General features: G+C 47.4%; 1 protein-coding gene across 1 annotated transcript; it reads left to right on the top strand.

The window, feature by feature from the left end:
* Positions 1-315: 315 nt before the first annotated feature.
* On the top strand, positions 316-22,470 carry LOC119462277 (sphingomyelin phosphodiesterase). The gene is made up of 12 exons (XM_049672917.1): positions 316-579; positions 2,412-2,603; positions 3,805-3,969; positions 4,476-4,721; positions 5,688-5,857; positions 8,854-8,973; positions 12,455-12,535; positions 13,822-13,909; positions 15,371-15,453; positions 16,152-16,332; positions 19,351-19,535; positions 22,301-22,470. The coding sequence occupies exons 1-12, from the start codon at positions 316-318 to the stop codon at positions 22,467-22,469; spliced, it is 1,944 nt and encodes a 647-aa protein (XP_049528874.1). The 3' UTR covers position 22,470.
* Positions 22,471-22,706: the final 236 nt, after the last annotated feature.

Here is a 22,706-nt window from a genome sequence, read left to right as displayed (position 1 = left end):
GAAGGCATTACACGAAGCAGCACAGACGATGGCGGCATCCAACAACGCCGTTTTCGACCATATATATGAAACTTTCGTGTTTAATCACAGAATATGCATTGGCGACTGTCGCCATGGGAAGCGCCTGACTCGATCGTCTCCCAGATATGGCGCCAAATGCTTCAGCGTCAGCAACGCGGAAAACTTGCGAGAGTTCCGAAGAGCCGTGCTTAACGGGCCCGAGTCGCTACACATGTGGTAGCGCAAATGGCCTAAGTGCTATGCTAAATATATTTTTTTTAATGCCCGTGTTTTCATCCTCCCAGGAAGCGAGCAATGCGAGTGACGGTGGTAGCCGTCACCGTCGGGGCGCTGTTGCCCTTAGCGGGAGCGCAGCTCGCGTTCTGGCACGTTCCGGCTGATCGCAGCAGGGCCAGGCTACGCGACCCGTACGAAGCACTGGATGCTCTGACCGGCCTGGGATACGCTGCCGTGGTGGGACACGAAGAGGGAGACGGCGATTCTGAAAGTCAGCTCGAAAGGAAGCAGGCCCTCGAATACGTTGCCCAGCTAGGATGGTCTGACGTAGATATTGCGGCGGTAAGTATGTATATGTGTATAACCTTATACAGTGTCCGCTGTTTACTTACTGAATTTCCCGCGACCTTGTTGCAAAATTACGCCTCCGAAAAGCGAGAGAGAGAGAGAGATAAAAGAACGGGAGGTGAACTAGACAATGCCCAGTTTGTTAGCCAACACGTGGGGAGTGGCAGATGGGGACTGCGTCCTAAGTGTTTCAGAAACTGCTCATATGGCGTCCACGTGTAATTGCGCATAATTTTTTTTTCAGAAGTCTTCACAGCCTCTCTGCCACTAAAGCCAAGTCTGCACACCATGCGCTGCTCCAAGCAACATTGAACTCTCGATTTCTTGTGCGCTAGCGCTTTACGCGTAACTTGTAAATTCCAAATGCTCCGGAGTGGTGTAAACTACACGATAAGCAAAGTATGAGTGAAAAAGCAGAACTGAGACGAACATTTATTCAAGAGGAACGTGCCGTGCGTCAACTGTCATTTACTTTTCACTACGCATTCACGAAGGAAATGTATAAGAAACATTGCGCATGTAACGTTGGTAACAAAAGTTATATTGTGCAAGAACAAGCAACAAATGCACAGGTTTGAACTTCATGATCGATGTTATTGCACAGTAAATCACGAAGTAAAATAGATGTGAAACTCTAATGCAGACAGCGAAGGAGCACGTGCATCTAGGTCGAGTAGTCACAGAAAACTCATATTACGATTTCAAAAATGCAAATGAACGAAACAAAAAATCAGCCCTTCCCCTGTCGAGAAAATGGGGGTAAGCGAAGCTTGACGTGTGTGTACCGGACCTACTACTTTCCCGTAGTTACGAGGCGTGCACCGCCGTTGGCGGGTTCCTGGAGGGCAAGACGACGCTGTCGCAGGCATTCCGCTTCGTTTGCCCTAAACTCAGAGTCGGCGGCTCTTGGCTGACGTTTGGCCTCAGCATCGCGCTCCCGTAACTCGGGCTCCGCGGCTCGTCGCTGATGTTTCGCCTGGGCTTCGGAAGCCCTCACGCTAGAATCGGCACGTCGGCGACGAGCCCTTTCCCGAGCGAGTTCGCGGCGCTGTTGAATAAACGCAGCCTGCTCCTCGGTGGAACGCGCCACGCGCAGCCTTCCCATCCGAGCGCCTAAACTGATCTGAGGTGAGGAAAGCCCTGTGCGGCGCGTGCCAACCCGTTTTCCTTCCCTTTCCCTCCCCGCGACACACCAAACGACCCTGATTGGTGGCGCGCGTCAAGTCCACCACCCATTCACCCCGTACCCAGTGGAGCTGAAATGCGCGGCCTCGGTATGAGCCGCACGTGATTTCTTTCTTTCCTTCTCTCTTTCTTCCTTCTTTCTTTCTCTCCTTCTTTCTTTCTTTGTTGTCCCTCGCTCATACCCGCATATCCAATGCGGGTATCCGCCACGCGTGATTTTATTACCGTTAATCGTGACGTAACTGACGAGCATGTGATATTAATAATCTGGTGACCTGTCATTCATGTTAGTTGTACATTCGTACTCTTCCATGCCAATTATGGTATATACCAAGTAAACGAGACGCGAGTCTTCGATAGGGTGACGATAGGGTTTTAGCGTGACACCACCACCACCACCGCCACCTTGTGAGGCAATACAAGCTTTGCTTGAATAGCAAGTACGCATTTTGCTAGCACTTCGAAGTTATAAACAGTGGCTTTCTGATATCCCTGAAATAAACAGCACATAACCAATGCATGCTGTTTTTTTTTTTTTTCGTAGTGCGTACTAACAACTGTATAGCCCCAAAACACACATCCTATTGTAGCGTATTTCACGGCGAAGTAAATATTGATTCCTAAATGTCGGGAGCACGCAGGTTATGGAGACCTTCAAGACGGGCATTACGACGCCGGAGACGTGCGATACCTGTGAATACTTTATGGGCGTGCTGAAGAGTAACTCGGGCAGGTTCTCCATGCCCATCTTCGTCGCATTCCTGTGGACCATGTGCTACATCCAGTCCTACACCACGACCGAAGTGTGCACGGGCATTGTCAGGTCCTACAAGGTGAGAGCTGGGCTGGTGATTAAGTGAAAGTAGAAACCACTTGGTGCAACTGATAAAGCTCAGCCCATTCTTTTTTTTTTTTCAATTTGTTGAGACGCACACTGCCTGTGATGACGAGATCACATAGTGCACCACCGTTCACCATCAACAGAAACGCTCGCACGCGAGAAGCAGCTAGCATCATGTTCGACACAAAAGGAAAACGGCGAAAGAATATACTGTAGAAACGGCCAATTACATCATATTCTGAAGTAGACAAGCATACACAAAACTTGCTACAGCAAGAAGGAGCACTTGAAGGTACCAAATGTAGCAACCAGTAGTAACAACATATGAAGTAGAACAACAGTAAGAAATAACTTTTAATTCAGCAACTTATCTAGGGCAAAGAACCAGATAGTAAATATATTATAGTGTTTTTCTTTAAATGCAGTTCAGAGCCACCCTGTTGAAGAATTTTACAGGTGTACTTACTATTGTGCAGAAGGTTAGGTATTTCGTAGCACAGTGTGTTATTTCCGTGCTTCGCCCTGAATAATGCTGTTCTAAATCGGTCTTGTCGAAAATCACAGGGAGAATTAGTAGTAGAAATGTGCTCCATCTCTGCTCACATCATTTGTGACTTCCCTGGTCACGTCATGTGCGACTTCTTTGCGGACATACAAGGCGGGTGGTTGAATATATACGGTGATCAAAATTATGCTTTACATATTTCTTAAAATTAGACCCTGAGAGGTACGTGAAATGCACTACTGCAAACAAGTTATGCGGCCAGGGGGACATAAAGTGAGATGATAATTGTCACCGTAGGCTTCCTAATTAACTAAAGTCGATGAATGAACTTTTTATTGATTGCAGTAAGGTACTACAAGGTGTAGGACCTTACGGTATAGGACACAAGGTGTAGGACCTCCTACAATCCGCGTTTGTATCATAAGCTTATAGACAGCCTTATTCCTACGACATTTCCATTTGGTAAAATTGGTCTAGCATATCCATGTTCCTAGATATCCACCCGCAAATTTTCATCTCAGTTATTATGTACCACACAAGCAAGACCGTGAAGATAGATGCAAAGCTCTGCGTGTGTTGCAGTATACACCCGCGTGGTATCTATACATTGCTCTCTCATCATGGTGTAACCATTAGTCGACCTAATTTATCAGCACGTTTCTTGATTTTTTATCACGTATTCTTCAAGGACGACGTCGGCTACGTGATGAGAACTACGAGGTCCTCTCCGAACGAGCTCTGCACACTGATGTTTGGTAGAACGTGCGGAAACCTCACGTTGCCCGAACACGTGTGGGAGATAGTCGTTCCAGAAAAGCCCAGCGATACCACGCCTGTACTCAAGAAGAGAGTGGTGAGTTGCTTCCTTGCACAGTACGGTTTACTCTTACAGAGAACACCTACTTAGTATATTCAAACCAACATAGCTTGAACGGATCGTCAACCTCAAATTTCGCGACACATTGCACTTGGGATGGTCCCCATTTCAAGTGAATACTGGCACGCGTACGTATTTCCGGTAACTGCATTTATAACGCTCTGGAGGACTTAAACACGCTTATAACGCTCCGCAGGGCTTGCATACGTACTTTATTGCAAATGCCGTAATCAACCCCACCCACTTTTCATTTCGCCCTACAAATCACCCATTTACCTGACCCTTACTTTCAACAAACACAACTAAGGTGCCTCGTTTAGTTCACCGAGGACGCTTGGCGAACCTCTTATAACAGGTATATTGTATGACTTGCAAAGAATATCATCTGGGCAACGGTGCACTAAGCAGCGTTCTCTCGAAAGCAGATAATCCTGCCGCGAGATTTTCCTCGAGTGGCTCTCCTCAGTGTTCGGCGCGTGCAGGCACAGCCAAGGGCCGAGCTGGCGTCGTCCTTCCGCGTGCTGCACCTGTCGGACACGCACTACGACCCGGAGTACGTCGAGGGAAGCCTGGCATCGTGCGACGAGCCCCTCTGCTGCCGTGCCGCATCGGGAGAAGTGACGAACGACACCGACCGCGCGGGCCGCTGGGGTGACTTGCGCTACTGCGACCTGCCTTTCCGCACGCTGGAGAACATGCTCGAGCACATCGGACGACAGGGACGACAGGTGAACGAGTACAGCCTTCTTTTAATTTGAAAAAAAAAAATCCGGCAGAATTTCATCTCACGACGAATTTCGCCGTTAATGGGATTAGCAATGTAGCAAAGTATAGCGACACAACGTATCGCCACCACAGAGACGCGTCGTATTTGAGCAATGTATGCAGCCGTGCTCCTATCTCGCGCTTCGCTCTATAGACATGCTGCATCATTCAGCGGCACCGCCACGACGTCCATGCGTGGCGCTTCTGTGAATATACACTAAGGAAACTTTGAGTGAGTATGTATGACGCGAGTTCGATTGCACCCAAGCCCAGATAAATCTTAAATATTTTATTGCGATAGCAATTATATGGACATTCCAAAGCGGATTTCTGCCGTCGGCGTCGCCGTCGCCGTGAGGTTCCGTATGACGTCAGCGGCGATGAAATCGTCGCCGCGCTCCGGACGCTGTATGTGTGAGTGAAAGGGCGCGAGGGACGTGCGCTTTCATGGGGAGCGAACGCACGTCGGAGAGCAAATGCGCGTTCGGCGCCGTGCTCCCTGAAGGGCTGCAGAAGTAAGCGTTTCTTTCCTCCTTTAAAATCACCACATTTAGAGAGCAAACGCAACTTCTTCCATCGCGCGAAAGGCCGTGGGGGGACGGGAGGCAGGGAGGGATGGGAGGCGACGTTTCGCTGCGGCACCAAATGCGTATGTATATGAAAACGTTGCGAGGCGAGAAGGTGGGTAAGATTTCCGACGCTGCTCTACGAGTGTCCCATTCTGATCTCGTCGAAAACCTCCGAGCCGCCCCCAGAGGCACCGGCAACAGTCACCAACGCCGCGCGCGTTCGGTCGCTGAAAAGCGGCGCTTGCGCAGTGGCACGTACCCAGTAAGCCAAGTTGGCGTCGAGGAGGTTATGCAGACATATATAAGTGACATTCCGAAGGCAATTAGAAGCACCTGCGGCACGATGTTTATTTTTCTTAGCCTGAATTCGCCTACTGGACCGGCGATCTCCCACCCCACGACGTGTGGAGGATAACCCGGGCCGCCAACTTCGAGAACTTCGAGACGACCGTCTCGACTATCGCCAAGCGGCTGCCCGGCATCACGGTCTATCCGGTCGTCGGAAACCACGAAGCTGTTCCCCCGAACATGTAAGTTCCAGCCAATCGCTAGTTTCTTCGAAACGGAAACGGCGCGCTCATTCACTAAGACGCAACTTCATAAATTTAATCGAATGCAATGATGAAACAATGCTTTGCCGAAAAAATAGTGCTGTATAAAGTAAATCGATAAAAACTGTCAGCCCTTCCACTGGGGTGGAGATGAAAGACCAGTGAAGCTGTACGATGGTGGGAATTAAGTATTTCTAATTATGCCTATTAAGATGTGATGGTGTAATTGGTTATTTCAACTATTAAAGAATAAGAAATATGTATGATCTGGTGGTTTTCATTTATTTAGAGACCACAGGGACCATGGCCTTATGGTCGCTACGGTACACCGCCATAGGGTGTACGGCATAGGTTGGCATGTAAGTCTTCATAAACACGTCAACAACGCCGCCGCCGTCGACAACAGTTGTGCGCGTTGTTTGTGTGACCGCACACAACCGCTGTCAAAACGCTGGCTACGTGCACGTGACGGAACGGCTAAACGCCGTTGTCCACAGCTAGGGGAGAAGCGGGCGAGAGCGCAGAGAGAGTCGGCGGCACTAAAGCCCCTATATTTATAAAAGTAGCGCCATTCTTAGATCTTGCCACCACCGCGCTCACCCCAGCGCTTCCTCCTCGCCCTCTCTTAGCCGCCTCCTGTCGCCCCAGCCTCCTCCGCTCCCCCATTGGCCAATCCGTGTCACGTGGAAGTTCGCGTCGCGCTTTTGTATATTTTTTTTTTCTTTCCAGCGTGCTCCGACTGCCATTCTCGGGCCTGTGCGACGAAAGTGCTGTACGCACAAACGGATCAAACGTGTTAGGGACAAGAACTTCGTTGTGATGGCATGCTGCTGCGCCTTAAGTTGCCGCAACCGACAAGGCGAGGGCAAAAGGATTTTTTTGTTCACCATCCGGCGTGCGCAAACGCTTGCTGCACACTTGATATTTGCGCCGTCTCGCATCGTCGCGTTGCTACTTCCAAAACGACATTATTAAGACCAGTTACTGCTGACGAAGCAAAGTCGCGCCTCAAAAACGTCTCCGCAGGGCGCGATCGAAGTTTTCCTCGGATTTCCTCTGGTAGCGCGTTAGCTGTCGTCTGCCACGGCAGGCCCGACGCAGGCGGCGCCACTGTCGATATCGCGCCTCGATCGCGCTGGTCGCGCCGAGCGCGATAGTGGAACGGAGGAGGAGGGAAGTGGATGGCGCTACTTTTCTTATATAGGGGTTTTAGGCGGCACAGGTGGCAGAAGCCGGCAGGGCTGCGCGCATGCGCCACAGTGGGAGAGCGGGCACGCGCACGCACAGTCTAGGGTGCCTCGTTATGCCCTCCTCGCCCACCGCTCCCCTTCGACTGGGAAGTCGTACTTGCTCGCCGCCGTACGTTCACTCCCCTTGAAAGCGCGCGTCCCTCGCCCTCGCGCGCTTTCACTCGCAAATACAGCATACGGCCAATCAGAATTTTTTTTTTCGATTGCTGGACACGACCGTCGAAGTGAGCCCTTAACAGCTTCGCTGCAAAAAAAAAAAAAAAAAAAAACGATGTTTTCTTCTCTAAGCGCACGTACTACATCTAATTAGAGGCTCCAATGTAGCAAACAAGATTCATAGCGCACCAAACGAGCGAGGAACAAGGAAGCAGCTGCTGACCAAGTTAAAAAAACAAACAAAACAACAATATGAAAATATGATGAGAAAACGCAGGAGTACAATTAAAGTTGAATTAGTTGGAAACCGTTCGAATTCAATACAAAGAGCACGAAAAAACAAACAACTTGGAGGTGTCCTGTCGCCTATGTCGTCTCTATCTTTATCGTGGTGTTTGTTTTCAACACGAGCAAAACAAAAACAAAGTGAAATCAGGCGTGGCTCACGGCTTGTCTTCAACAAGACAACAGTAAAGTCACGCGGCTACTGCTGACATTGGCGTGAGAAATAGCACCATAGAGGCAAGTTTGCATGAATTGCTGCACGACTTGGAAAGGCCATTTCACCGGTCTCCTCAATACTGATTAGTAATCATAAGCACCTCATCAATTGGCATTTTTAGAAAAAGCAGGTAAGAGCACTACTACATTAAACAAGTGTTCTTTTGTGACAAGATCGTCGACAAGCGATGGACAGTACCGAACGTAACAATAGCAATACATCTGATTTTGTGCGTTGCAAAACTCGTCATTGAACGACTATAACAGACGATCAGTAAAGTGCCAAATAGCAGATCACGTTTAGTCTGGCCTCCTCGTCGCCGAACGCGTCCCGTTTATGGTAGAGATCGAATTGTTGGGAGAAAATGCCTCGGGAACAGCACAAGTTCTGTGGCATTTCTGCAGCTTAAATTGCGTGACTCTTCGAACTTCGTAGCAAAAGGCTGTTTCATTTTCCGAGAAATTCTGTATCACGTCTAACATTTCACGTTCGCTAAAGAAAAAATTCAGCCCTTCCCCTGTAGTGGAAATGGGGGTAAGCGAAGCTTGTGGCAAGACGACACTGTCGCAGGCATTCCGCGTCGCTTGCCCTATGCTCAGGGTCGGCGGCTCTTCGCTGACGTTTAGCCTGGGCTTCGGAAGCCCTCACGCTAGAATCGGACGACAAGCTTCACTCACCCCCCATTTTCTCGACAAGAGAAGGGCTGGTGCTTTTGACTCTTTGGGTCCCACGTGTGACAAGGGTATTTCAAGAGCGCACTACAGGAGCCTGAGCTTGGACCCTTTCTGCACAATCACCAGGATCGGCCCACATGACAGGGGTACGTGTCATTGAGTTTAAACCCTTTGTGCACTATCACCAGGATCGGCCCACATTTCAGCGTGACACCACCACTGTGAGCCTATAAAACTTCGTTAAAAAGCAAACGGTATGTACTTAGAACAAGAGCGGGAAGTTGACAACGAGACAGCAGAACTCTCACCTCGTCCGCTTTCCGTACGCTGCATATATGTGACCCAAGGGACAGGCCAACTGCAGTTCAAACACGGAACTCCCGGCGCGTGCAGGTTCCCCGAGACCGAACACCGCGATCCACAGCACGCCGAGAAGTCGCAGTGGCTGTACGACACTCTAGCCGAAGATTGGAAGGTGTGGCTTCCGGAAGACGCCCTCGCCACCGTCAGACGGTAGGTGTCTCCGAACCTGTGTAGCGAGCCCCCACAGAGCTTGCATCGTGATTTTACGGGCACGGTCGGTAGACGGCACAAACTCTATAGCTTCAGCACAAAGCTCGGTTATCCGGGATCATATAGCCATTGTAACATTTTGCTTCAATTCTCCTTTTTCGCGCTTCGGCTCTGGTTCGACCGGCACACCACATTTGTTATCACCAGGATCAGTGAGCAATGAACGGTGTAAGATAAGAAAAGGAATAGAATTGAGCGATAGCGTTACATTGAGCCGCTACCGTACCTCGTGTCTTTGCCTCGGTTGCTGGGCGTGCTCGTAGACTCACGGGCATACTATGGCATGCAGCTTCAAGTGCTATAGCAGCGTGACGCTGCATATCGAAATCGTGCGCCTCATGTTCGCGATACCGGGAAGCGGGCCGCCAACCCCAAGCTACGACGTAAGGTTGTCGGTGGTTGTGGCCTGCGTGCAGCATCACGCTGTGGAAGTTGTGACGGATCTAGCAGTATGATCACGCTACATACCGTAATGTAACGCCGGAGCAACTATCCTTTCAGCGCGCGTGTTTCGATAAGGGACACCCTATCCTCGCTCAACTGTTGCGAAGTTTCTGGTCCACAGCCTGCAGACATATATACCGCCGTTGATTCATGGGCAGATACCTTCCGCAAGAGCAACAAGTTGTGTAGAGTGGCGCAATTACGATAGCACGATAGATTGCGATATCAGGCAGGGCAAGTTGCACTTGTGGAGCAGTGACTAGCTGAATTTCAAATAAATCGAAAACTTGATGTGAGAGGAAGTGACGTAAAACAAAAGTTAGATGGCAGCGCCACGTCGAAATTCACACAACAGCTTCCCGTTACATCATGCGTTGTGGTGACTAATGTTTATCCAAAAAAAGGATATTGTATTCAAACATTACCGCACGCTTCGCCAGCAAATTCCCACAGCTCCTATTTTCTCATCAACTTCTCCACAAGAAAATTGATAAAACAACTTACAAATCTATGACTTCAATCAGTGGCATCGTCCGTGTCCATATATATATATATATATATATATATATATATATATATATATATATATATTTGGACGTTAAATTGAAAAATAATGGTATCCCTCCTTCATTCAAATTTCATCCCCTCCGCTTTCCCACGGTTACTATCCTTTGTCATTCGTCTGACGCTGCAGCTGCAAGCGTGCTGAATTTAAGTGAAAACTGGCCAAGTTTGTTAAGTTGATAGCGTCCCAAAAGAACACTCCGTTAGATGGGAGACCCATCTAGTGGAGGGCTCCGGAACAATTTTGAACATGCGGGGTTCCTCAGCCTGCACCTAGAACATGCACTAAGGTGGCAGATCTCCGACAGTGGCCCCATTCTGAAAACCTTTCTCAAAAGAAAAATTCATGCAGATTCTACGCACTGTGAGAAATCAATGTTATGCTAAGCATTTTGCATGTAGCTGGTATAGCACCATTTGTACTCCTTCGATGACTTACCAGATGGACTAACGTATGTGTGTAATTAAGCAAGCAGTTGTTTTCGACGCGAGCGTGTGTGTAGCGACAGAAGCAAGACGACGACAATAGCGTGACAGCGACAGCATTACGACAACATTTTTTTAGCCTGTGATGAAACGTTACAACCTGTTACGTTACGATCTGGGCCGATCCCGAACACGGTACAATGTATCGCAGCGTCTTCGTAGCGTCCTGCTACGAAAGAGAGTGGTAATTAAGCCTGTAGCCAATTGGAAAAAAATTACTCCATCTCCCGCTAAAGGGAACCATGTGTGGATGCGAAGCAGAGGGGAGATGGTTAGCTTGAGCGGGAGATGGTTTCGCGGCAGCGGCCCGAGCGCTCATCGCGGCGCTGCACAGGAGAGAGAATGAGGCGCGCGTGCTCCGTCATTTTCATACCGCGGAACTACCGTGGCGCCCCCAGCGGAGTATGCAGCTGTCGCACCACCTGTCGTGCGCGCCGCTCCGGATTCCTAGAGGAGAGAAAGGGGGAGCGTAGGAGAGAGAGAGAGAGGGGGGACGCGCATGCGCTGTGGGGGTGTTTGACGCGGGAGGGACGGACAGAGCCGCCGGCAATAAATGCTTCGCATTTAAAAAAAAAGCGCGCGCACATGTGATTAGCTCTTGCTATGTGACGTGGCAAACATGCCAGTCGTTTCGAAGAGATATAGCGCACGTCGTTGGCACGAGGGAAGCATGCGCGCGATCGTGGCCTCGCGCCACGCGGTTTAGCAGCATCGCGCTGGAGGTTCAATCCCACCATCGGACACATTTGAATTTGCTTTTAGAGCGATAGCTCTAATACTCACCCGCCATGGTTGCTCAGTGGCTATGGTGTTGGGCTGCTGAGCACGAGGTCACGGGATCGAATCCCGGCCACGGCGGCCGCATATCGATGGGGGCGAAAACACCCGTGTATTTAGATTTAGGTGCACGTTAAAGAACCCCAGGTGGTCGAAATTATTCTGGAGTCCCCCACTACGGCGTGCCTCATAATCAGATCATGGTTTTGGCACGTAAAACCCCATCATTTAATGTTCCATTTTTAGCTGTAATACTCCAGGTACAAACCCAGAAAACGCATGCATGGTTCCATATAAATCTGACCTTCAAGCTCAGCCATGGTCAAACTTGGACTTATAACCTGCCTAATGCGTTGTGGAGTGAAACCTAACAGCGGCTCAAGGTCAGTCTTTCGTGCAGCCACCGCCAGAGGCGCTGGCTGCGTCCAAGCTATGGGGAGCCTACATGCGAGCGCTGGCATGTAGGCTCCCTACCAAGTTCACTGCGTGTTCGCGCCGAGAGCGCCCACCGTGCCGAGCAGCGTCTGTGTGTTGTCTTGTGATGCAATTGTAGATGCGGTAGTTGCTGCTACAATATCGGGTATGGCTTCCATAGCCAACTACTTCACCGACCACAAGACCATCTTTGTGCGCATCGCCGACACACAAGCCCTCAGCTCCACCCAAGAAGACAAGCAACATGATTAACTCGTTGCAAAACAATAGTCTCGTCCTTGCCTAAACCATGACATCAATAAAGTTAAATCTCTGCAAACCAATAGTCCCGTCCTTTCCCAAAGCAAGCAAAACCGAGCTATCGCTTGACAAACTTGGTTTAACCGCGTTCAACCACGGCATCTGAGCTAACCAGGCGACTAGGAGATGGCAGGGCGAAGTCGAATTTTCTTTTTTTATAAAACGAGACGAGAGAAGAACCTACCTACTTCACTGTTACTGGGATGAGCCGAAGAATGTTTCGCATTAAAACGTGGGTCCGGCCATTGACAGTAGCAAAATAAGGGAGTTATTATTTCGTTTAGGATTCTTGTAATCTTGGTCCCGCAGTAGTTCTGTGATTAAAGAATCCGGTTGTACCTTCTGGGTCGATCGCTTACTGTTCTGCTGCTTTACAGCTTTTGTTGCTCACTATTTATCTTTACTTTTATACCAGGGCTGGATACTACGTTGCTAAGCCAAGAGAAGGTCTTCGATTAATATCGCTCAACACAAACTTCTGCTACAACTTCAACTTGTAAGTACGAGTTCCAATGATCTTTTTTTTCGAATTAACGATACTGTCGAATATCTTAGCAGGGTTCATTAATGCGTTCTGGCCATGACAAAGGGAGCAAATAAGTCGAAGGCGTGACAGGAATGAATAAAGCAAGAAAAATATATTAACCTAAATAGTGAATCGGGTAGCGTAACACTGTCTAAATCAACTTGAAGATGGTGGTTAGTTTAGCGTTAACCACACTGAAAGTTTTCTTCACAAAACGTTTCGAGCACCAGTCACCGTCATATTTCGAGTCACGCGCACATATGCACCCGTCCCCCTCTCCCCCCTAGCTTATCGTTCACATGCAAACGTATCTCGCCGAGGAGAGCTGGCAGGAGCGAGGGTGCAGTTAACCTCAGGTCGATACAAACGGATGCGAAGCATGCCAGTTATCGATTATGCTCCGTGCTAAGCTCATGAACCTTTGCGCCTTCTTGTCCCTGTACTTTGTCAACTCTAATCCCCGGGATTAGAGTTGACAATAGTACAGGAGCAATAAGGCTACAAACGTTCATGAGCTTAGCACGGAGCATAATCGATAACTGGCATGCTTCGCATCCGTTTGTATCGACCTGAGGTTAACTGCAGCCAAAAACAAAAGAAAACGCGCGCTTTCACCTAGAAATGTATACACAGGACATAATTGAATGTCTGTTTTTCAGAGATGTCTGGTCTGTGGCTTAAGTAGGGAGCAGAGTTAGTTGGGAGGGATTACGAGGACTCCCTTGCCAGATTGTATTTGCCCTAGCGGATTCCCCCGCAAACTCACACAGGGATAGTAGCATATTCTGGGCGCGCCTGGAGTCCTAGTGTGTCGTCTATGCCACGTGAGACCGCTCCATCCTGAAGTGTTTGCAAGCAACGAAACGGCCATTGCGACCGTCGGAAATTGCCCCTAATGAGCTAGGGGGAATCTGTCGCAATGTGACATCTGCGTGGCTTTTGCGGAGATGGACGACTTCTTGGTATGGTCTGTCAGGTGGACATCTTGCTACGAATGACGACATGGCAAGCGACTTCGAACATGTCATTGTGCGATTAACTACGTCTACTTATCGGGACAACTTAGTGACTGTACAGCAATGACACCAAATTTCAACCTAACTTCAAAAAGAAACTGGTCTCCTGAGAGAGGTTCTACCATTCCAACTTATCGTGCAGCGCAGCTGTGCAAACCTTTGAGGCACCTCCGTAGCTTTTCCTTTCTTTTTTTCCCCTTTTTGGGAGTGGTTCATGGCCGTTACGCGTTCCCTTGGCAGCTGGCTCTTCGTGAACTCGACCGACCCTGGAAACCAGCTGCGATGGCTGGTGGACGAGCTGCTTGATGCCGAACGCGTGGGCGACAAGGTACGAAAGCTTTGCCTGCGAGGTCCTTTTCTGAACAGTGTAACAAAAGAATTCACACCGATACGGTGTTTATCATTTCTGCGATAAACACTGATTGCCACTTTATGAAAATAAACTTTAGTAATTAATTTCTTAATTAGATAGTGTCATATATTACAATCGCGGAACGCAAGCCGGTCAGTGCTCAAGGAATTTTACTCAGCAGACATTATAACACTGCCACCAGTTTTGAGGCAGTCCTTACCAAATTCCGCCACGAACAACATTGTTATTGCACGAGTTACGTCCCAGAGTAAGGAGGTGTTTCTCGAAAAATAATGAGCGGAATGCCAATGCCTTTTCCAACAAATAGGTAGGGTTAATGGGGTCTAACTGAGGAGGTTGGAAGCAGTGCACCTCCGGCTACTCAATTCCGCTTCTATACAAAAGGTAAACTTGCATTAAAATAAATAAATAAAACATTATGATAAAAACAACACTCCAGCGCGCGCAAACACTCACACATACAAAGTGAAAGAAAATATACTGATGAAACATAACAACGAAGAAGAGTCACTGCACAAAATCCTGCCAAATTCCAAATTACGAGAACATGTCCGTAGCTTATAAAGAAAGGGTCTTTGACTGCACTGAAAGCTGTTCTTTCAAGGAGGCCACTAACTGTCCATGGTACAAGTATTGCCCAAAGAGACAATGGATGATTGCCCGGAGCCGTAAGTTTGAAGCGCAGCTTTTGCCGTTGCTTAGTGTATAGGGGGGCAGTTCACCGACACGTGTTTCGAGTCTGTGCACGGCTATCTCGAAGCTAGTATACCTGATAAGTGGGCACGCGCCGTGCATCCTGGGAAAAAACGTTAAATTCTGGTGGACTGTATTCAAATGTACACTTGCAGCGTGTCTACTAAAATATTTGTTTACCAAGTTAATTCGCGCATTTTTCGTTAATTAAATGGTGAATAAGATAGGGATGGAAAACGCAGCCGCGCATGGTAGAAAATTGTGTAATTTGATTAGATAGAAGATATTTGCGGGCATATGATGGAGCCAACAAACGCTATAGATGAGTAATTCATGGAAGGAACGAGAAAGATGGAAGGCAAGGAGGTTCACTAAAATAACATCTGGTTGGCTGCCCTACACCGGGGGAATGGGAAAGGGGAACGCAAAGATTACTGAGGTGGCCTACGTCCTGCAAATGGACATAAAAAGTTATGATAATGATGACAATGGTGATTTTGATAATGATCGCCACATTTAGGATGTCCTCGGACGCTAATGTTCGTATCGTCGAAAAAAAATGACCTCTTGCTATACTGCGCTGGTGTTAAAAAAAGAAAAAAAAGAAAGCTATATAATGTAACCACAGAAACACCTGGTATAAACGGTTGCCCTTGTCACTCGTACAGTAGCCCTTGGAGACCTGATACGAACAGCACCGATTTTACATCGTCGACATTTCAGGTGCACCTGATTGGCCACATACCTCCTGGCTTGCCCGACTGCCTTGACACTTGGAGCGCCATGTTTCACAGAATCGTCGAAAGGTGGGCGTACACACAGTTGTTTTTTTTTTTTTCTCATTCACTTCAAATGTATACCTCGTGATCTCCTTAGTCTAAACTGAATAACCCTGCAAACACTAGGTCTCTGAACATGGATGGGCATGCAGCTTTAAAACATCTTTGACAGGCCAGTGAATGCTTCCCAGGAAGGATCGTGCAAATTATTTTCTTTTTCTTCATTCCGTATTATCAGTAAACCATAAAATAGCATTAAAAGACGAGTAAGGAATTAATGTGTTGAGGACCCGCCGTGGTGGTTCAATAGCTATGGCGTTCTACTGCTGCAAGTGACGTCACGGGGTCGATTTCCAGCTGCGGCGACTGCATTCATATAAGAGCGTATCGGAAAGAATATCGTGTGGCAAGCTATGGGTGCTCATTGAAGACCACGTTGAAGGCATCCAAGTGGTCAGAATTATTCCGGAGACATACCCCAGTGCGGTGTTTCTTATAGGCACATTGTAAATGTATAACATAAGACCGCAATTTTTTTTCTTGCGTTAAAAACGTTGTTGCCCCGTTAGCGAGACGCTTTGCTATAATATGAAAATCAAAACAGGGAGCTCGCCTTTGACTACTGAATTTGAATTTGACACTGAATGAAGGCTTTGAAATGCAGTAATCCATAGTGTGCCGAGTGCTTACAAATGTTCAATTTTTTTACCCTACATTGGCGCCAGGTTTTCTAGCACAGTGGTCGGCCAGTTCTACGGCCACACGCACTACGACGAGGCGATCGTGTACTACTCGTCCGTGGACAGGTCACGGCCTTTCGGGGTCGCCTTCGTCGCTCCGAGCGTCACCACGTACACCTTTCTGAACCCCGCTTACCGGATATACGAGGTCGACTCGGAGTCCAAGGTGATATGTCACCACCACTGCTAACATTCATATAAAAGCGCATTAAGACAATGTAAAATGCATGACAAGGGCGCGGCGCAGTCAACATTAAACATACGTATGTGTCGTGCTTTTTACAGAGAAGCTGTATGCCTCTCGTTGGTCGGAAAATTTTGTGGCGTAAACACAAAACTCCAGGTTACCAATTGAAGGCATACAGCATATATATATTTGGTGACGTCACCACGCTTTCATATATAAAAGGGAGACCCGTCTAGCAACTCATTCAGTTCATTCTAAGACTGCCATGAGTAGACCACGGAAATAAAGACACAAGAAGAACAGCGTGAATACAATGTTCGACCATGTGAGTTGTTTGATACAGCTTCGCTGGACATTCACGTTCGCAGGGCGGGATGACGGACAAATTTTTTTATTGCGATAGCAAAGTATATAGACACTCCAGGCGAATTTTCGCCATTGTAGTCGCTGTGATATTGCGAATGCATTAATGTATGCTATTTGTTTGTTTATGCCGTATATGCAAGGTCGATTCTGTATTATTCAAACGACATAAGACAGTTTTAGCAGAGCCTCGCTTGCACTCCGTTCCGCCGAGAAATCACGCGCCCGTGTGGCTGCAGATAAGAGCGTTGATTTCGCCTTTTCTAACGAGCACGTCTCCCAGATACCCGAGCGACGCGCAGTCAGCTCGGCTAGCTACAAACCGTCAAAGGGATTCCCACAACTCGTGCTCCGCGCTCAATCGGCTATGTAGAGGAGCGAGGGCAGCGTTTTACGCTCCGCTTCCGTCATCAGCATTGTGCGCACGCGCACTGTCGTTCTCGCTGAACAGCTGTGCGCAAATTCTGAGGACGCACTGGTCTGAGCTGAGCGGACCGTAAAGGCTCATTCACACTACGCCGACACGACACCGATTTTGGTCTGCCGACTGTTGGCGACAGCGTTTTCCTTCCTTTAAATCGTTGGCCACAGCGTTTATTCCGTCCTGTAAACTGCTGTCGCCAACAGTCGGCAGACCTAAATCGGTGTCGCGTCGGCGTAGCGTTAATGAGCCTTAAGGTCGTCTAAAGCTGCTCTATAGTTGCTTAGATCGCGTTTTATGGTCTCGACTGAATTATTCCTCAGAATTTTTTTTTACGATATAAGCGCAGAAACAACGGCAGACATTTCATTCAAAGCGTATGCCTTTTATCTTACGTCTTCTCAGATAATTAAACAAGCGCACAACAATCATAGGGCTCACAATATGAAAGTGATGTCATTTCCCTGGCGCCGCTCTTTCACGAGCAGCGCACAGGTGCCGGTGCGATGTCATTAAAGGCCCTACCCGGCGTGTTAAAGTTTTTTTAAGTGGCAGAAATATTGGCGCACCCGCATATGCCACCCCTGCGTACAGTTAGAACACCGTATACGAGAAAGTCAAGCGCAGCGATAATGTTTGGTATCGCTGTCACTGCTTCATCTTTCAAGCGGAACCGTCGTTCTTTTTTTTTTTTTTTCTAGGCGCGTAGGAAAGAACACGAGACAAAGAAGACGCTGAAAGTCAGCGCTCCCTGTCCCGTGTTGATTTGTTCTTGTGTCCATGCCATTAATGCGCTGTTGCATTAATTATGTTGCGCCAACTAGCCCAGAAAGAATTTTTGGTTAGCTTTAGCTCCATCGATAGCTTGATGTCGTTTCGCAGTGTCAAGAAACCCTTCGCACTCTAATTAAAGGCACCCTTAAAAGGCAAAGCTGCTTCGTTTCCTGAAACCTCATGAGAGAAAAAATTTGCAGATGCAGAAGCTTCATAAAAGCACTTACACAATAGGTGCACAGTGTATGTACGTATCCCTACATGTATCTATTGGTTTGTCTTTATCGTATGAGAAATACTATACACTGCATGTGCTGGTCCACGCAAAATAGCTGGTGTTGTTAAAAGACCGAACAATCAGTATAAACAAATTTCGTATATGCGCAAGATGAGAGACAAATGACTCAAATCAACAGTATAGCTAGCTCATGTACAAAGTCACTAATACGTGAGGTGAGGTCAATACATACTGGTTTACGTTTCTGGCAAAAGATGTATAAGTGTTTCTTTCACGAAAAATACAATGAAAGCTTCTCTTGAAGCACATTTTATCCTGCCGAATTGAAGAATTGTACTGAGCGAAAGTTTCTTTTGTTTGTTTCAAGGAAGCAGTACAGCTCTCGTTTTGTAGCGTTTCGCTGCAATCTAATGCATGGCGAATCGCCCTCACATAAAGAAGATTTTACTTTGGGACATGAAAATACCCTTTTTTGTTTAATGTTGCTGGACCAAGTAGCCGATCTTCGTACTTCTGTTTTAAGCTGATAGCTTTAAGGGCCCCGTGTCGCAGAAAATCCGACGTCGGCGTCGGTGTCGGCGCCGGCGTTGCCGCGAGCTCGCCGGCGTCGTTGGCGTAAATAATCATCCCGAACCACCCCGACCGCGCGGGCCCTCCCCGTGGTGCAAGGCGTTAGTGAACAAAATTGAATTTCTCATAGTAAAATCCGCCGTCAGAAAAATCGCAAAGTACGACTTAACCGCAACCTACAGACGTGATAGCGTCGGATTGTAATTTGAATATACGAGAAAAAAGCCTGATAAGCAGCCAGCGATGTTGCGCAAGTCTGCATGTATGACTTTAAACGGCTTGTTCGGGTGTTCAGGCAACATAAGTTGGTTCGGTCGTGGCCGGTAAATGATTAAAGGCGAAGCTTAAACGTCCTTCAAATTTTTGGGTCTTTTCTAAATATGAATCTTGCATCTATACTCACATTTGTGATTTCTTTATTCGGGTTAAATTTTAAATTTCGTCGAATTGTTAACCCACTCATGTCTAATGTTATATTTTGAGGGTTCAAATAAATAAACAAAACATTCAATTAATTATGCGTATTTCAGTACAAATAACAAGTATTCGGTGTGTTTCGTGCACAACGCGAAAACTTTCGAATCAAAGATCCTCAACAGCTGCGACACTTCTCGACTTTTCTGCCTTCAAGCTGGTGACGAGACACGAGACGTACTGTATGAACGTGACCGAGGCCAACCAAAATGACGGAGAACCCCGCTGGAGGCTCGAGTACAGCACCGATGATCTGGGCCTGGCGCATGTAGGCCACGAGGAGTGGGCCGCGCTCATCAGAGCCATGGAGGCTGACCAGTCTCGGTTTGACCAATACGTCGGGTGAGTGCGTCGGTCCCACATATAACATGTCTGTGCTTCCCCTGCCAACACACTCGAGATTGCCTTCCTTAACGGCTCAGTGATAATAACAATTTTACCAGAACCAAAACTGACAAGGCCATCATGGCACCTGACCATTACTGTGTATTTCTGCCAAAAGAACCCCCGACATCTGATGATGATGATGATTATGATGATGATCCTTTATCATGGCTCGCACCCACTGAGAGGGATAGGCCAAGAATCGGGCGGCAGTAGGTAGCTAAACAAAAAAAAATATTTTTGACAATGAGAAACGAAAAGTAAAAGAAAGCAATAACAAAAACAAAGAACATTTGGTATAACTAAACTAGTGTGCCAACGAGCTGTCAGACTAACTGAAGGGTGAATTTTAAATGATGTTACAATCAAGGTCAGAATAAATACAATGTTACTACCGAATTTAGAGAAACAAATTTCAGTGAAATGAATACTGATCTGATAAGTAGAATAAAGTTACTATATTTGAAACAAGACGATTACCCCGACATCTTCATCTTCAAGAGATCCTTTCTTGCTTCTTCAACTTCTTTTCCTGCGTTGGCCTTTTTGGGGTGATAATCAAAAACGCTTCGTATGGCTGCAAACTCCAGATGTTCATCACTCATGATACCTTATATGATTAATACAACTTGCTGCACCAATAACTTCACAACATCAAGGGTCCCAGAATATTTGCTTCGCTACCTGGTAGTTATTTTCGAACGAGCACAAGGTATTGCAGTCCAACTTCTGGCGTATGGACCTGGCGCCGCTTGTGAAACATAAACGTGGTGGTTTTTCTATTTCTGCATCGCTCCTCAGAGCTCTTGCAGCGCTCACTCAGCCGTAACTTGTCTTCAATCCCAACATTCTTATCTACAGTCAGTTTTTAAACCTCATCATAGACTGCAGTCAAGGAATGCAGGTATTATAGCCTTCAAATGAGAAAATATTCCTTTGTAAACAAGAGCTATGACACTATTTGCATACTCCGTGCCAGGGCGTGTCGTCACCATTCTGATACACTGATCTATTGAACCCGAAATGACGAATTTTTGCATACTCCGGTGCATTTCTTTTCCAGCTTGCTCAAGTCTGCATGTATGTCTTCCAACAAACCGGTTTGTTCGGGTGTTCAGGCAACATAAGCTGGTTCGGTCGTGGCCGGTACTTGGCTTTGTTTATCTAGTACAGGTGACATGACCTTATGCAGTTTTCAATGTCTCTTTTGATGTTCTTCCAACCGAACATCTGAGAAGTCCTGTCGACTGCGCCAAAATTTGTAATAGAATCAAAAGGGACCTGGCCATCATGGCGGCCATTATGGTTTATTTCGGTCTGAAGAACTTCCACGTTCACCTTGAAGAGATCCTTTCTCTTCTTCGGCTAGCTGACAATAATAATAATAAGCCTACCTGCGTCCGCTACAGTGACAGTGGCTCAGTTATCATCATCAGCACTAAACTTCTTTTCCACTGCAGGACAAAGGCTTCTCCCAGATATCTCAAATTGCCCGTATCTTGCATCATCCCACACTTTTCCATTCCTGCACGTGTTCTAAACTCGTCAAACTACCTAACCTTTATCCTGCTTGGCTGCGTTTCTCGGCCCTTGACATATATTCGGTTACAGTGATAGACCACCGGTTATGTGCGCTGCGCGTTATACAATCTTTACAGCTCCATTTTTTCCTCTTAACCTCACCTATAGAATATCAGCTATACACCCGTTCGCCAATCACTACCACTGTTTGCCGTCTCTCAAAGTTACATCTTACACGTTTAATTCCATTACTCCTTGCGCGGTCCTCAGTTTCTTCTCAAGTTTCCTTGTTATCCCCAAACCTTACGTCAATACTTAAATGGAAAGTGAGACATCCACCTAATCGTAGCAATTGCTACAAAGGAAGCCCATACGGGTTTCTCGAAAGAGCCTCGCAGTTGAAGAAAAATTCGTCCTGGTCCGGGACTCGAACGCGGGACCATCGCTTTTCCGGGCATCCGCTCTACCATCTGAGCTAACCAGGCGGCTAGCAGATGGCAGGGCGAAGTCTAATTTATTAACAACACGAAGCAAAGGCAATTGTTTAACGTAATAGTTCCGCGGAAACCCGCTAGGTGGAGAGAAGTAATTAAATGTAAGATGAGACATCCACCCAATCGTAGCAGTTGCTACAAAGAAAACCCATACGGGTTCCTCGAAAGAGCCTCGCAGTTGTTGTCGCAGCTGTTTCTTGCTGATGAATTCGACTTCGCCCTACCATCTGCTAGCCGTCTGGTTAGCTCAGATGGTAGAGCGGCTGCTCCAGAAAGGCGGTGGTCCCAGGTGCGAGTCCCGGACCAGGACGAAGTTTTCTTCAAGTGCAAGGCTCTTTCGAGGAAACCGTATGGGTTTCCTTTGTAGCAATTGCTACGAACGGGTGGATGTCTCATTTTCAATTTTATTACTTCTCTCCACCTAGCAGGTTTCCGCTGAACTATTACGCTAAACATTACGTGAATACTGACACTAATTTGAATTTTCGAGTTCCTTTAGTAGAGTGGTACACTGTAACTACCACCTCGAGCGTGTCCTGTAATAATGGCCAAGCGTATAGTTCTGAAAGCGAGTATATATATATATATATATATATATATATATATATATATATATAGTTGCGAAATCAAACAGTCCCCCATACTCATATCTCTCTCTCTCTCTCCCTCTCTCTCTCTCTCTCTTTCTCTCCCCACACTGATGCTCAGGTACACGACTCGCCTCGGCGACCAGGAGACGAAGTGCGACGACGAGTGTCGCGAGCGACTGCTGTGCCGCTGCAGAACGGACAGGGCGCACGACTACACGGCCTGCCCGCGAGATCCCACAGCCAACAGGAACAACGCCACCGGGAGGCAGTACAAGCAGTTAGCGTGACGTGCGCCAACTGGGAAGCAGCGAATTTGTTTTCAGTCAAAGATTAATTACTCGTGACTTTTGGACTTGAACATATGTCGTGCGAATGTGTTCCAAGTAGCTTTCCCGCGTAACACATCCCTCGACTACTCCGAAAGGAAATCAGCCCCAACCCAGACTGACAGAGTTACTATTCTTCGATAAAACTCCTAGGCTAGGGAAAAGACAGTATCAGTTGACACTCAGTTTCAAAATGTT

This window comes from Dermacentor silvarum, chromosome 8 (genome assembly GCF_013339745.2).
Source record: "Dermacentor silvarum isolate Dsil-2018 chromosome 8, BIME_Dsil_1.4, whole genome shotgun sequence".
Taxonomy (NCBI): Eukaryota; Metazoa; Arthropoda; class Arachnida; order Ixodida; family Ixodidae; genus Dermacentor; species Dermacentor silvarum.
This window is presented reverse-complemented; position numbering and strand designations above follow the sequence as displayed.

What these genes read in the sequence shown, in the direction of transcription:
- LOC119462277 (XM_049672917.1), top strand. Translation starts at nt 316, where the DNA reads ATGCGAGTGACGGTGGTAGCCGTCACCGTCGGGGCGCTGTTGCCCTTA. An exon ending in CTGACGTAGATATTGCGGCG is followed by an intron (nt 580 to 2,411) that starts GTAAGTATGTAT and finishes GGGAGCACGCAG; the next exon opens with GTTATGGAGACCTTCAAGAC. An exon ending in CGGTTTGACCAATACGTCGG is followed by an intron (nt 19,536 to 22,300) that starts GTGAGTGCGTCG and finishes ACTGATGCTCAG; the next exon opens with GTACACGACTCGCCTCGGCG.